Source organism: Argopecten irradians, chromosome 14 (assembly GCF_041381155.1).
Source record: "Argopecten irradians isolate NY chromosome 14, Ai_NY, whole genome shotgun sequence".
Classification (NCBI taxonomy): Eukaryota; Metazoa; Mollusca; class Bivalvia; order Pectinida; family Pectinidae; genus Argopecten; species Argopecten irradians.
The window spans coordinates 32779437-32792351 of record NC_091147.1 but is presented as its reverse complement, the minus strand read 5'-3'; the positions used below and the strand labels follow the sequence as shown (position 1 = coordinate 32792351).

The window sequence follows — 12915 nt, the reverse complement described above, 5'->3', positions numbered from 1 at the left end:
AAACATCCAAACTGAACTAAATCATTAATTCTATTCAACTTCTCATGTTACAATACACTAAACATCCAAACTGAACTAAATCTTATCTCAACTTCTCATGTTACAATACACTAAACATCCAAACTGAACTAAATCTTTATCTCAACTTCTCATGTTACAATACACTAAACATCCAAACTGAACTAAATCTTTATCTCAACTTCTCATGTTACAATACACTAAACATCCAAACTGAACTAAATCATTATCTCAACTTCTCATGTTACAATACACTAAACATCCAAACTGAACTAAATCTTATCTCAACTTCTCATGTTACAATACACTAAACATCCAAACTGAACTAAATCATTTATCTCAACTTCTCATGTTACAATACACTAAACATCCAAACTGAACTAAATCTTTATCTCAACTTCTCATGTTACAATACACTAAACATCCAAACTGAACTAAATCTTTATCTCAACTTCTCATGTTACAATACACTAAACATCCAAACTGAACTAAATCTTTATCTCAACTTCTCATGTTACAATACACTAAACATCCAAACTGAACTAAATCTTTATCTCAACTTCTCATGTTACAATACACTAAACATCCAAACTGAACTAAATCTTAATCTCAACTTCTCATGTTATACAATACACTAAACAATACCATCCAAACTGAACTAAATCTTAATCTCAACTTCTCATGTTACAATACACTAAACATCCAAACTGAACTAAATCTTAATCTCAACTTCTCATGTTACAATACACTAAACATCCCAAACTGAACTAAATCTTTATCTCAACTTCTCATGTTACAATACACTAAACATCCAAACTGAACTAAATCTTTATCTCAACTTCTCATGTTACAATACACTAAACATCCAAACTGAACTAAATCTTTATTCAACTTCTCATGTTACAATACACTAACATCCAAACTGAACTAAATCTTTATCTCAACTTCTCATGTTTACAATACACTATACATCCTAACTAGATTTCCTCCGTAGACTGCTTTGCTAATCTTGCAACACCCATATGACCTACAACCCTTCACGGTACCATATCTTGACATGTAAATAATGAAAAAAAGTCTATACAAAATTATAGAAATATTGGGTAAACAGTGAAGTTGATTTCTCATTGCTTTTGAATGTGTTATCAGCATGGAAGTAGATTCCGTGTCCTGCAGTTTGTGCCAAAAACTTCTTGACTGCCATCTTGCTGCATATACTAAGGCCGAATAAAGATAACTGAATCATTTGAACCAAAGTCCTACTAACCGATACAAGATTTTACTAACCTAATATAAACATTTCCAGAATATATCGTGGTACATCATTTTAACCAATACAAATTCAAAATTGTCTGATGCAGTATATTTGGACATATTGTATCTTTCTTAAGCAATCAGATTAGTTGCCACAGAGGCTGGATGGTTAAGGTGTCCTGACATATTCTCCACTTTGAATCCCACATGGGACAGTTGTTAAGCGGATTACCAGATAGCATGTCGGTGGTTTTTCTCCGGGTACTCTGGCTTTCTTCCACCAACTTAACCTGGCACATCTTTAAATAACCTGATTGTTAGTAGGACATTAAACCTATCAAACCAATGATGTACCATTTAATGTACCATTCAGACAGAGGTAGGATGTACCATTCGTAGACCAGGTAGGATGTACCATTCAGACAGAGGTAGGATGTACCATTCAGGACAGAGGTAGGATGTACCATTCAGACAGAGGTAGGATGTACCATTCAGACAGAGGTAGGATGTACCATTCAGACAGAGGTAGGATGTACCATTCAGACAGAGGTAGGATGTACCATTCAGACAGAGGTAGGATGTACCATTCAGACAGAGGTAGGATGTACCATTCAGACATAGGTAGGATGTACCATTCAGACAGAGGTAGGATGTACCATTCAGACAGAGGTAGGATGTACCATTCAGACAGAGGTAGGATGTACCATTCAGACAGAGGTAGGATGTACCATTCAGACAGAGGTACGATGTACCATTCAGACAGATGTAGAATGTACCATTCAGACAGATGTAGAATGTACCATTCAGACAATTGTTGAGTCTATCTGTGTGTTACAGGATAAGATAAAAGAGGCTGATGAGGAGTTGAGTGAGGTTAAGACAGAGATGGCTAAACTGGGGGAGGAACAAAATCAGCTACAGAAGGACGTAGTGGACGTAAAACACGAGCTTGAGAAATACGAAGGCATCATTAAATCTAATAATCAGAAAATAAAACACTGGAAAAAAGAGGTGAGTTATATCACAGGAGGGAGGACTCCATTCGAATACTTCAGCATTGGTTGTGATATTGTTAGAACACCATCCTAGAACACCCAATGTATGTTACACATATGACAACCAATGCTTATATTTTCATTTAAAGTAGTCATTATTGTATAAAAGAGAAAACAGATGAAAATAAAACTGATATGTCTGCATAGGAAAAAATATCAGTCCATAGAACAGCCAATGATTTGGCGGGAAATACTGGGAGTCACTGACTTACGGTTTTTTGTCGTGGACAACTGACTAAACAATAGTAGCAGATGAAATAGGCCTATCGATATACCAGATATACAAAGATAAATAAAACACTTCAATCCAATTCACATGTTTAAATTAGAATATATTTTCAAATTGATCAATTTTAAGAATATTTCAACATTTTTTCAGTGAATTCTCACACTGACTAAAACCCAGTAAACTCGTGACCTCTTGAACTCTGATTATGGTATAAATACGCCAGAGCCTAACTGCCAATGTTAATATTGGGAAATAACATACATTGGGCTTAGTAGCAACATATAGATACTGTGCAGTGGCAGTGTAAATATTGTGATTCTTCGTTGATTTTCTTTGAACATTTTGTTCATGTCTCAACTGTTTTAACGTTCTGATAAAGATTTGTGGTTGTGTCCACTAATATCCTCGATGGTATTGTTTGGTAAATCTCCCACAAAACCTTAATTTGTTTGATGTCATGAATTATGATCTATGCTTATGGCTATAGTGCCTGCATGACTCCCAGGTTTATTTTAATCAAATAAAAATGAAGTTGGGAAAGACGCAACTTTTCAAATTTTTGTTACTGATGCTAAGGACTATGAATGGTTTGGACCCTTTTTGGCCCCCAAATCTGTCAACTTTTTAAACGAAGTGTTACAAAATAAGGTTTTCATATTTGAAATATTAAGTATATCCTTCATGCCATTGTAACAAAAGTTTTCTAATTTTGCTGCTTGAGTTGCCATAGTAACCATCCACAACATGCATGAATTAAGCATATTTGAAAATTTTGGTTTTCTTTTGATAGTTTTTGGTGAATTAACACAAGCTTTGTGTTTATGTAGATGGGTCAGTTGACCTTGACTTTGATTGAGGGTAAGGGAGATACAGAACTGCCGACGATAGCTGAGGAGGAGTTGGCTGTAATCGACAAGGAAGCCACTCAATACGAAATCACAGTCCTAGAGGAAAAACTGGCACACATGAAACCCAATATGGCTGCTATTGCAGAATACAGGAAAAAGGTTTGAAGACACTTTGAGAGAAAAAAATCGCTATATGAATCTCTTGTAGTTAAGATGGATATTCTGGATAATTTAGTTGAACGCTAACATGCTTCATCCAGTCTGCTCCTGATCATGTATGTGTTTCTTTATATTCTACCTCAATGTTCTACTTACTACCTTTATTAATTACACATCCTTACTGATGGAAAGTAATACTAACATTTCAAAACAAGTTTAATCTAAAACCAAGAACAGAATATAAAGAATATTTAGAATTTTTTCGTAGACTCTTGAAAATGTACAAAGGAAATTGAATCAGAGGTGTTTAAGAAAAGAAAGCATCTTTGCTTCTTTGATGACATCATCCATACAAATTTTATATGTATCTAGTCACTTGTATATATATAAGTCACTTATCCATATCTACTCACTTATCCATATCTAAGTCATTTATCCATATCTAAGTCATTTATCCATATCTAAGTCACTTATCCATATCTACTCACTTATCCATATCTAAGTCACTTATTCATATCTTAAGTCACTTATCCATATCTACTCACTTATCCATATCAAGTCATTTATCCATATCAAGTCACTTATCCATATCTACTCACTTATCCATATCTACTCACTTATCCATATCAAGTCATTTATCCATATCAAGTCATTTATCCATATCTACTCACTTATCCATATCAAGTCATTTATCCATATCAAGTCACTTATCCATATCTACTCACTTATCCATATCTACTCACTTATCCATATCAAGTCACTTATCCATATCTACTCACTTATCCATATCTACTCACTTATCCATATCAAGTCATTTATCCATATCTAAGTCACTTATCCATATCTACTCACTTATCCATATCAAGTCACTTATCCATATCAAGTCACTTATCCATATCTACTCACTTATCCATATCTACTCACTTATCCATATCTTAGTCACTTATCCATATCTAAGTCACTTATTCATATCTTAAGTCACTTATCCATATCTACTCACTTATCCATATCTACTGACTTATCCATATCTTAGTCACTTATCCATATCAAGTCACTTATCCATATCTACTCACTTAGCATACCAGTTCTCAGAATATCTAAATACTTTCATCATTTTAATTAACATTTCCAAGTTTTTCTGCATCAAACTTATCTTTACTATTGTATATCCTACAGGAGACACTGTACCTACAGCGAGTCAGTGAGCTGGACAACATCACAGACGTACGCGACCAACAGAGGAAATACTTTGAGGATTTGCGGAAACAGCGGCTAGACGAGTTCATGGCAGGGTTCAGTGTGATTACAAACAAGCTGAAAGAGATGTACCAAATGATCACGTTAGGTGGAGATGCTGAACTGGAGCTCGTTGACTCACTTGATCCGTTCTCGGAAGGAATTGTATTCAGGTGAGGTTCTAAAAATATCAAAAATGAGTGTTAAGTACTCCTTTAATTTTCAGTACCTTATCTTGCCTTTAATTTCGTTAAATTTCAAGGTCAAAATAATATTCAGGAACTTAATTTAATACCCATAGTAAAAATTGAAATAACAAAATTAAAAAAAAACATGTATATTACTTGTATTGAATATTATTGTTACACATTGACAAAGAGGAAAGTGTGAAGTGTTTGCAATATTAAACACTTGTACGGTACTTGACAATAAATTAGAATTTATGTATTGTAAACACATCTCTCATAGTGAACTATCTTTAAGAGATTGGAGCTGTCAGAACACTGTAGGTACAGCTAAAAATAAAGTTGAAATCACTTAAGGATGAAATATGAAATAGTGATGTCAATGTTGGGATATTTATCAGAATCACTGATGATGAGCAAAACCCCAAAATTTACAATTAATGGGGAAGGAGAACATTCAAAAAGAAACATTTGTGTAAACTATTTTTGTGCAGTGTTCGACCTCCCAAGAAATCTTGGAAGAATATATCGAATCTGTCTGGGGGAGAGAAGACACTGAGCTCTCTGGCTCTAGTGTTTGCCTTACACCACTACAAACCAACCCCTCTGTATGTTATGGATGAGATCGACGCTGCTCTCGACTTCAAGAATGTGTCCATCGTGGCCCACTACATCAAGGTGTGTTTTCATTTAAACTATATCTGCCATAATTGATCGAATGTTTTTCCTCTGAAATCTAGTGAATCCCACAAGTTTTTATATATTAGAGCTAGAAATCGGTAAGAGCACAAGACAAACTTGTATGGCGCTTTATAGACATTAGTAACAAATACATAACTTTACAGTGCCATTGTGGGCACAGGCCTTGAAAATCCTTAAATAATGAGTTTGGCCTTGAAAAGTCCTTGAAATTAACCAAAAGGCTTTAGAAGTCCCTTGAAATTCACCAAACAGCCTTGAAAAGTCCTTGAAAATGCATTGGGAGGGGGGGGGGCATAAGATATAAATGTGTATGCCTTGTGGGGGAAATTTCTATTTCATGCATGCCTGAAAAATTGAAATAAAAAAATATATTGGTGGGTCGTAGGTTTGTTCTCTGCAAAAAAAAATAGCATGGGTATGTTTACATAGCTTTGTTGATAACATGGTGAACGCTTTTCAACATCCTTCAAATACTGTCTATTTATTGTTTTTGAAACAGTTTAAGTGAGTAGTCGGGCAAAGGAAGGCTAAAGTTGGTTAAAATGGTGTTAATACATCCATTTTAATTTCTTATGATATAGAAAAATAAAACTCTCCATCAAATTTGTTCTGCATGCAAAGAAATTAATTTACATCATAGGAATCCTAAAACGTTTTCCCTACTGGCTATGTCTGTGTTGACATTTTAACGCAGCCTCGCTTTCAAAGAGTTACTTTTAGAACTGTGCTAAATTTACCTGGAGCTTTTCCATATTTGTAATGGTCAAGACTGTACAATATAAGCAGAACTATACTGTCGTCTTAATATGTAAGGACGTTCGGAAGGCCAATGAACGCATTTAGACTCGGTTTCTTTGCCAAACTATTTACTTTAAAATGTTGTTGATATGAACCCACTTTGTTTTGTGCTTACTTTGGGTGTAACGTAAGGGAGATAACTCAAAATATTGTGCTGTCCGAGAACAATATAAAGTGATAGACCACCTCCTGGTTTCTGATGTGAAAATTGTGGTACTTTTACACATTAACTTCAAACTTCTATAACAACCAGTAATAATTATAGTGGAAGTTTTAATCAAGGTTAATTTATAAGTTAGTTTTAACACAGAAATTAATGTAAAAAAGAAAATCATTCGTTCCATTGATTATTTCTTATTTACAGGAGAGGACTCGGAATGCACAGTTCATCATTATCTCACTAAGGAACAACATGTTTGAACTGGCCGACCGGCTCGTCGGGATATACAAAACTGACAATTGTACCAAGTCCGTGACAATAAATCCCAACAAACTCTCACAACCTACCTGTGCGTAACCTAAAACTGGAGTAAAACCCTGGCGTGTCTCTTGAAAGACATATCAGCAAAAATCTTTTTAAGATTTCATGTTTGACTTACTGCCATAGATTTAACATTGATACCCGCTCACCGAAATGAATTACTAGGACAAAAAATTTGATTGAAGCTTTGGTTAGGTCTTTTCGTGACTGATTGCAAAGAATCCAATATTTAAAAGTGAGTTTGAACTATAATGTTTTCTTTATTCATGTAACTTACTGGTAACTTAATTTTAGATATTCACCATGCTTATCATTATAGACATTTTCTGTTAAATATTTTTGTTACATTAAAGAGGATGTAACTGCTACTTTTGAAAATGCAATAACATACTACATCACTGTCATTTGAGAGACTTGAAGATTCAATTTATATCTGATTCTATGATCAAAACACAGTTGTTTATTGTAAAATGATATTTCTTATCTTTTTCTACAACTTTTGTCTATCTTCTTTTGTCTATCTTCTCTTTCTATCATCAGTATCTCATTAGTGTAAATATTTGATAGAACGACAATAAATCATTAAATACATAAAATATTACAGTATTTTTATCTTTTGCTATATATGGAATCTTGACACCAATTCAGAACTTATGAACATATGCCACTGTTGTATAAAGAATTTCTGCACATGTTTCCACTCTTTGTCGTGTTATGTACATGAACATTAATTTCATCATTTCTGACCTGGTCCTGAAACACTTTAAAATGGGTTACTTCAATTTTTAAACGTCAACATTTGCTATATGCCATGAGCTACTATCCACCCTTGGACCATGTCCTAGTAGAACTGAAGGCATTTTAAGAAGAAATAAAATGTGCAATCACAGGCCAACAGAAACTTCTTTGACGATTACAGAGAACTTCAAAGCCACACAGTGTACCGTTATTGTATTCTTTTGTGTAGAACTGAACTACATGTAGCTACTGCACTGTACTCATTCTTTTGTTTCGGACCCAACTACCTGCTCATCTGTTGCAACATACGAAACCTTCAGTTTTGCTATGACATAGTCCTGTGTGGGTATTACACAGTAATAGAAACTATACATAATGAAGTGACATAAGTTTTGATTTTAGTATGGAAAATTATGGCAAGGTCCAACTTATCAAGCCAAGGGTATTCAGTACAATACTCTCCCTGTTTCAGTGAGAGAATCGTACTGAATATCCTTGGCCAGCAAAGTGAAGGCTTGACAAGGAAAGTGATTGGTCTAAATTTATAAATAAACGTAATGAAACTATTGATCTTATTAAAAATGCTAAATCTATCTATTTAAAAAAACCTTCAAAATTGTTCAGTACCTCCAGGTAAGTTGTGGCGAATAGCTAAATCTATAAGTAGTATATCCAATTCTAAAAATACTTCTCATCCCTTGCGAGTCAATGGTAACACGTTCTTACATCCAGTAGACAAAGCTGAAGCTCTTAATGACTTTTTCACTTCAACCTCCATTTCCACTGACACCACCAATGATTCATTAGAGACAGGCTGACCTCCCTTGAGCCATCTAAATTTTAAAGATATTAATATTACAGAAGAAGATGTACGCGATCAATTATCTATTATTAACTGTAATAAACCAGCAGGACCGGACAATCTATCACCTATCATAGTAAAAAATCTAGCACCCTCGCTTGTTCAAATCCTATTTTAAAAAATCACTTAATCTAGGTAAAATACCATCTTTCTGGAAATATCGTAATGTTAATGCTATATATAAAGGTAAAGGAGGAATGGGAAATCCAACTAATTAGCGCCAAATTGCAATTACATCTTGTTTTATAAAGATTTTAGAAAAAATTGTATTTAAATATGTCTTCAATCATTTTAGTAAACATCATATAATTAGTCAACACCAATCAGGCTTTCAGCAAGGAGACCCAACCGTAAACCAGTTACTTTCTTTATATAATATCATTGCAAAAAATTTAGATGAAGGAAAATATATAAGAATGATTTTGTGATATAAGTAAAGCATTTGATAGAGTTTGGCATAGAGGATTATTATATAAACTTAAAAAATATGGAATCAAAGGTAACTTATATGACTGGTTTGCGAGCTACTTGTCTGATAGGAAACTTCCAACGATAAATCTGAAACTGCTGGAGTACCCTAAGGTTCTATCCTGGGACCCTTTCTTTTTTAGTCTTCATTAATGATATAACAAATGAAATTCATACTAATGTTAAACTCTTTGCAGATGACACATCACTTTATGTAACTGTAGAAGATGATGTTGACACCCCATGCCAGGATCTCAATAACGACTTAGATGCTATTAATGATAGGGCTAATTTCTGGAAAATTAAATTTAATCCCAATAAAACTGTCTCTTTAACAATTACAAGAAAAAATAGAATCCACCCCCCATTTATTTTTAACAATCAAATTATAAATGAACTAAATTGTCACAAGCATCTCGGTCTCCTATTTAACTCCAAAGGTTTATGGAATAATCACATTCAAGATATTTATAAATCGTTTAAAAGATTAAATATATTAAGAACTCTTAAACACATAAAGTTGATGGAAACACATTAATTATACTATATTGGTTCTTATGCAAGACCCATATTAGAGTATGCCGATACTGTCTGGAGAAACTGTACTATTAGTGAATCTAAACTACTTATTAGAGTATGCCGATACTGTCTGGAGAAACTGTACTATTAGTGAATCTAAACTACTTATTAGAGTATGCCGATACTGTCTGGAGAAACTGTACTATTAGTGAATCTAAACTACTTATTAGAGTATGCCGATACTGTCTGGAGAAACTGTACTATTAGTGAATCTAAACTACTTATTAGAGTATGCCGATACTGTCTGGAGAAACTGTACTATTAGTGAATCTTAACTACTTGAATCTGTTCAAATCGAAGCAATGAAATTAATTACATGATTGCGAAGTGTGAACATCACATCATAACGTTATTTCTGAAACAGGTTTGGAACTTCTATCTACTAGACGTCACAAACAAATTTTGATGTACAAAATATTAAATCATATGACACCTTTATACTTATATGACATAGTTGCACCATTTATAAATAACGATGTTTCCACTTCACAATCTGAGGCACCCATAGATTCTGTAATATTTCTCATTATACAACAAATCTTTTCGGTAATAGCTTTTTCCTGATGTCATGCATGCGAATTTGGAACTCACTTGATACTGATATAACTTTAGCGCCATCTTTAAAAAATCCATTAAAATTCCTTGATCCATCATGCTCATGTGGCTATCACACTGAAGACTCTACACATTTCTGTTTTTACTCTCCAAATTATACAGATTTAAGAAAACTTGATTAATGATATTCATACTAAAGTTGGTTTTGTAAGTACAGATTTACTCATATCTGGTGATATTGATTTACCTGTAGAAGTAAAGAAATTTATTTTATCTAAAGTCAATCAATATATTACGTCATCTCAACATTTATAATGATATCTTTAATCTCTCTATATTAATTTTGTATAAATCTATTTTCTCAAAATCCTTGTACATCTTAATTCATTTGTTATCTAATGTTATCTACAATTACTGATTATGTAGATTTATATAAATTTTACATATGTATACAATTTATGCCTACATCAAAATTCTGTTTCTATGTTCTGTCTTAGTCACTAGCCTATACTGGAATGAAAGGAGAATGAATGAGTGTGTGTAAGCAGTTAATAATATAAAATGAAATAATATCTTAATTAATTGATTAAAATTATATACACCATCATGGAGAAGATTTATATAGGCATAGCCTGTTATCTTATCCATTTATATGTATTTGCATATACTAATATTTGTTGAAAAAAAAGGCTTGACAAATGTCTTTCATTTTTCGATATATTATGTAGACAAATAAAAAATGGAACAATTAACTTAATTGCCACTTTTCTGTAAAATGTCAACTTTTGATTTGAAATAAGGGTCAAAGTGTAATTTTTTGAAAAAAAATCATTAAAAATTTTCCTCAATTTCTAGAAGGCCTAGAGACCTAATATCAGGAATATAGTATGCTGACATAAATGCCTACCAAGTTTGTTATTATGATTGACCTTAATCTATATTCAAGGTCACTGGGGCCTAAAAACTCAAAATCTACAAATGACTCTTGTGAAGTTCTAGAAGGTCTAGAGACCTAATATTAGGCCGGCAGGATTCTGACATTAATGACCTTGACCTTCATTCAAGGTCACATTGGCAAAAAATCAAAAATCTTCATATTACCTCTTTAGTTCTAGAATGTCTAGAGACCTAATATAAGGCCTGTGGCATGCTGACATAAATACCTACCAAGTTTGATATGATTGACCTTAACCTTCATTCAAGGTCACAGGAGCCTAAAATTCTTAATTTTTCAACTGAATTCTTCTGAAGTTAAAGTTCTATAGACCTAATATAAGGCCTGTGGCATACTGGCATAAATGCCTACCAAGTTTGTTTTAAATATGATTATATAAGATCACAGGGGCTGAAAAAACTAAAATTTTCAAATGACTTCTTGTGAAGTTCTGGAAGGCCTTGAGACCTAATATTTGGTCTGCAGGATGCTGGCATAAATTGTTGTCAAGTTCTGAAATTGAACTTGTAGCATGTTGAGACAAAGTTATACCAAGTTTGTCAATATGAATGACCTTGACCGACACTCCTTTCTGGTAAAAAGCCTGTCAAATTGTCCAGTGACAATTTCTAGTTAAAATTTGTTTTCACTATTTCTCTGAAATACCAAAGAGATCTTGTCAAATTGACATATTTATTTTGAACCAATTTAACCTCAGCCACGCTTATTATGGAAATATTGAATTTTGCCATGCTGCTGTGCATACTGATCATATGAAATGCATATCTGTTATGAATGAGTGTAATTTCGCACATTGAAACCTTAGCAGGGCCCTTTCTGATCACTTGTCAGTATGCTAGTTTCTGATCACTTGTCAGTATGTTTCAGATGCTAGTTTCTGATCACTTGTCAGTATGCTAGTTTCTGATGCTAGTTTCTGATCACTTGTCAGTATTCTAGTTTCTGATCACTTGTCAGTATTGTAGTGACAGTATTGTCAGTAGTTTCTGATCACTTGTCAGTATTCTAGTTTCTGATCACTTGTCAGTATGCTAGTTTCTGATCACTTGTCAGTATGCTAGTTTCTGATCACTTGTCAGTATGCTAGTTTCTGATCACTTGTCAGTATTCTAGTTTCTGATCACTTGTCAGTATGCTCTAGTTTCTGATCACTTGTCAGTATTCTAGTTTTTATCTTGTACTGTGTCACTTTTTGTAGAATTCAATACTACAATACTATAACAAACACATACTTGTCATGCAATCATTATAACCAAAATAGATCCAAATATAATACTTTAAACATCTATTTGTAAGCAGCAATTTATGTTCGGTTAATAGACAGGATTGAGATATGTAATCATGCAACATATATTTGTAACATATTTATGATAATATATGCATTTAAAAACTCTTTCGGCGAATGAGACCAGGAATTAATAAACACTTTTTTTTATCTTTTAGGTAACCAATTACAAGCAAATCGTTGAATATAGTTATCAAATATGCCTATTGACATTAAATGTATTCATTGGTTTTATTTCCTACAGACTGTGTACTTGCTTATGGTTATGATATAGGGGTCTGAGATTTATACAGTCTTAAATGGTCTTTGGGCACTTATCAAAGTTTTAAGGGCCTAGATAAAAAAAATCTGTAAAATCACTTTTTACATATGTACTGTTCTAGGCACCTACAACGTCTATGTCCACATTTTTGATATACGTCAATACATCTCACTTCTAAATTGACAGACTAATAGCGCAGAGCTATCGGAGCATTCGCAGCAGGGACATTGACAGACGAGTTTACAC

The 12915-nt window shown here is 33.3% G+C and overlaps 1 protein-coding gene across 1 annotated transcript in view; it reads left to right on the top strand.

Moving 5' to 3' along the window:
* LOC138306853 (structural maintenance of chromosomes protein 4-like) overlaps window positions 1–7474 on the top strand; it is a 41808-nt gene extending 34334 nt beyond the window's left edge. Inside the window, exons 21-25 of the mRNA XM_069247355.1 lie at window positions 2110–2283; window positions 3384–3563; window positions 4740–4972; window positions 5479–5662; window positions 6849–7474. Coding sequence (XP_069103456.1) covers window positions 2110–2283; window positions 3384–3563; window positions 4740–4972; window positions 5479–5662; window positions 6849–7001 — 924 coding nt within the window. The 3' untranslated portion in view covers window positions 7002–7474. The remainder of the gene's footprint in view (window positions 1–2109; window positions 2284–3383; window positions 3564–4739; window positions 4973–5478; window positions 5663–6848) is intronic.
* Window positions 7475–12915: the final 5441 nt, after the last annotated feature.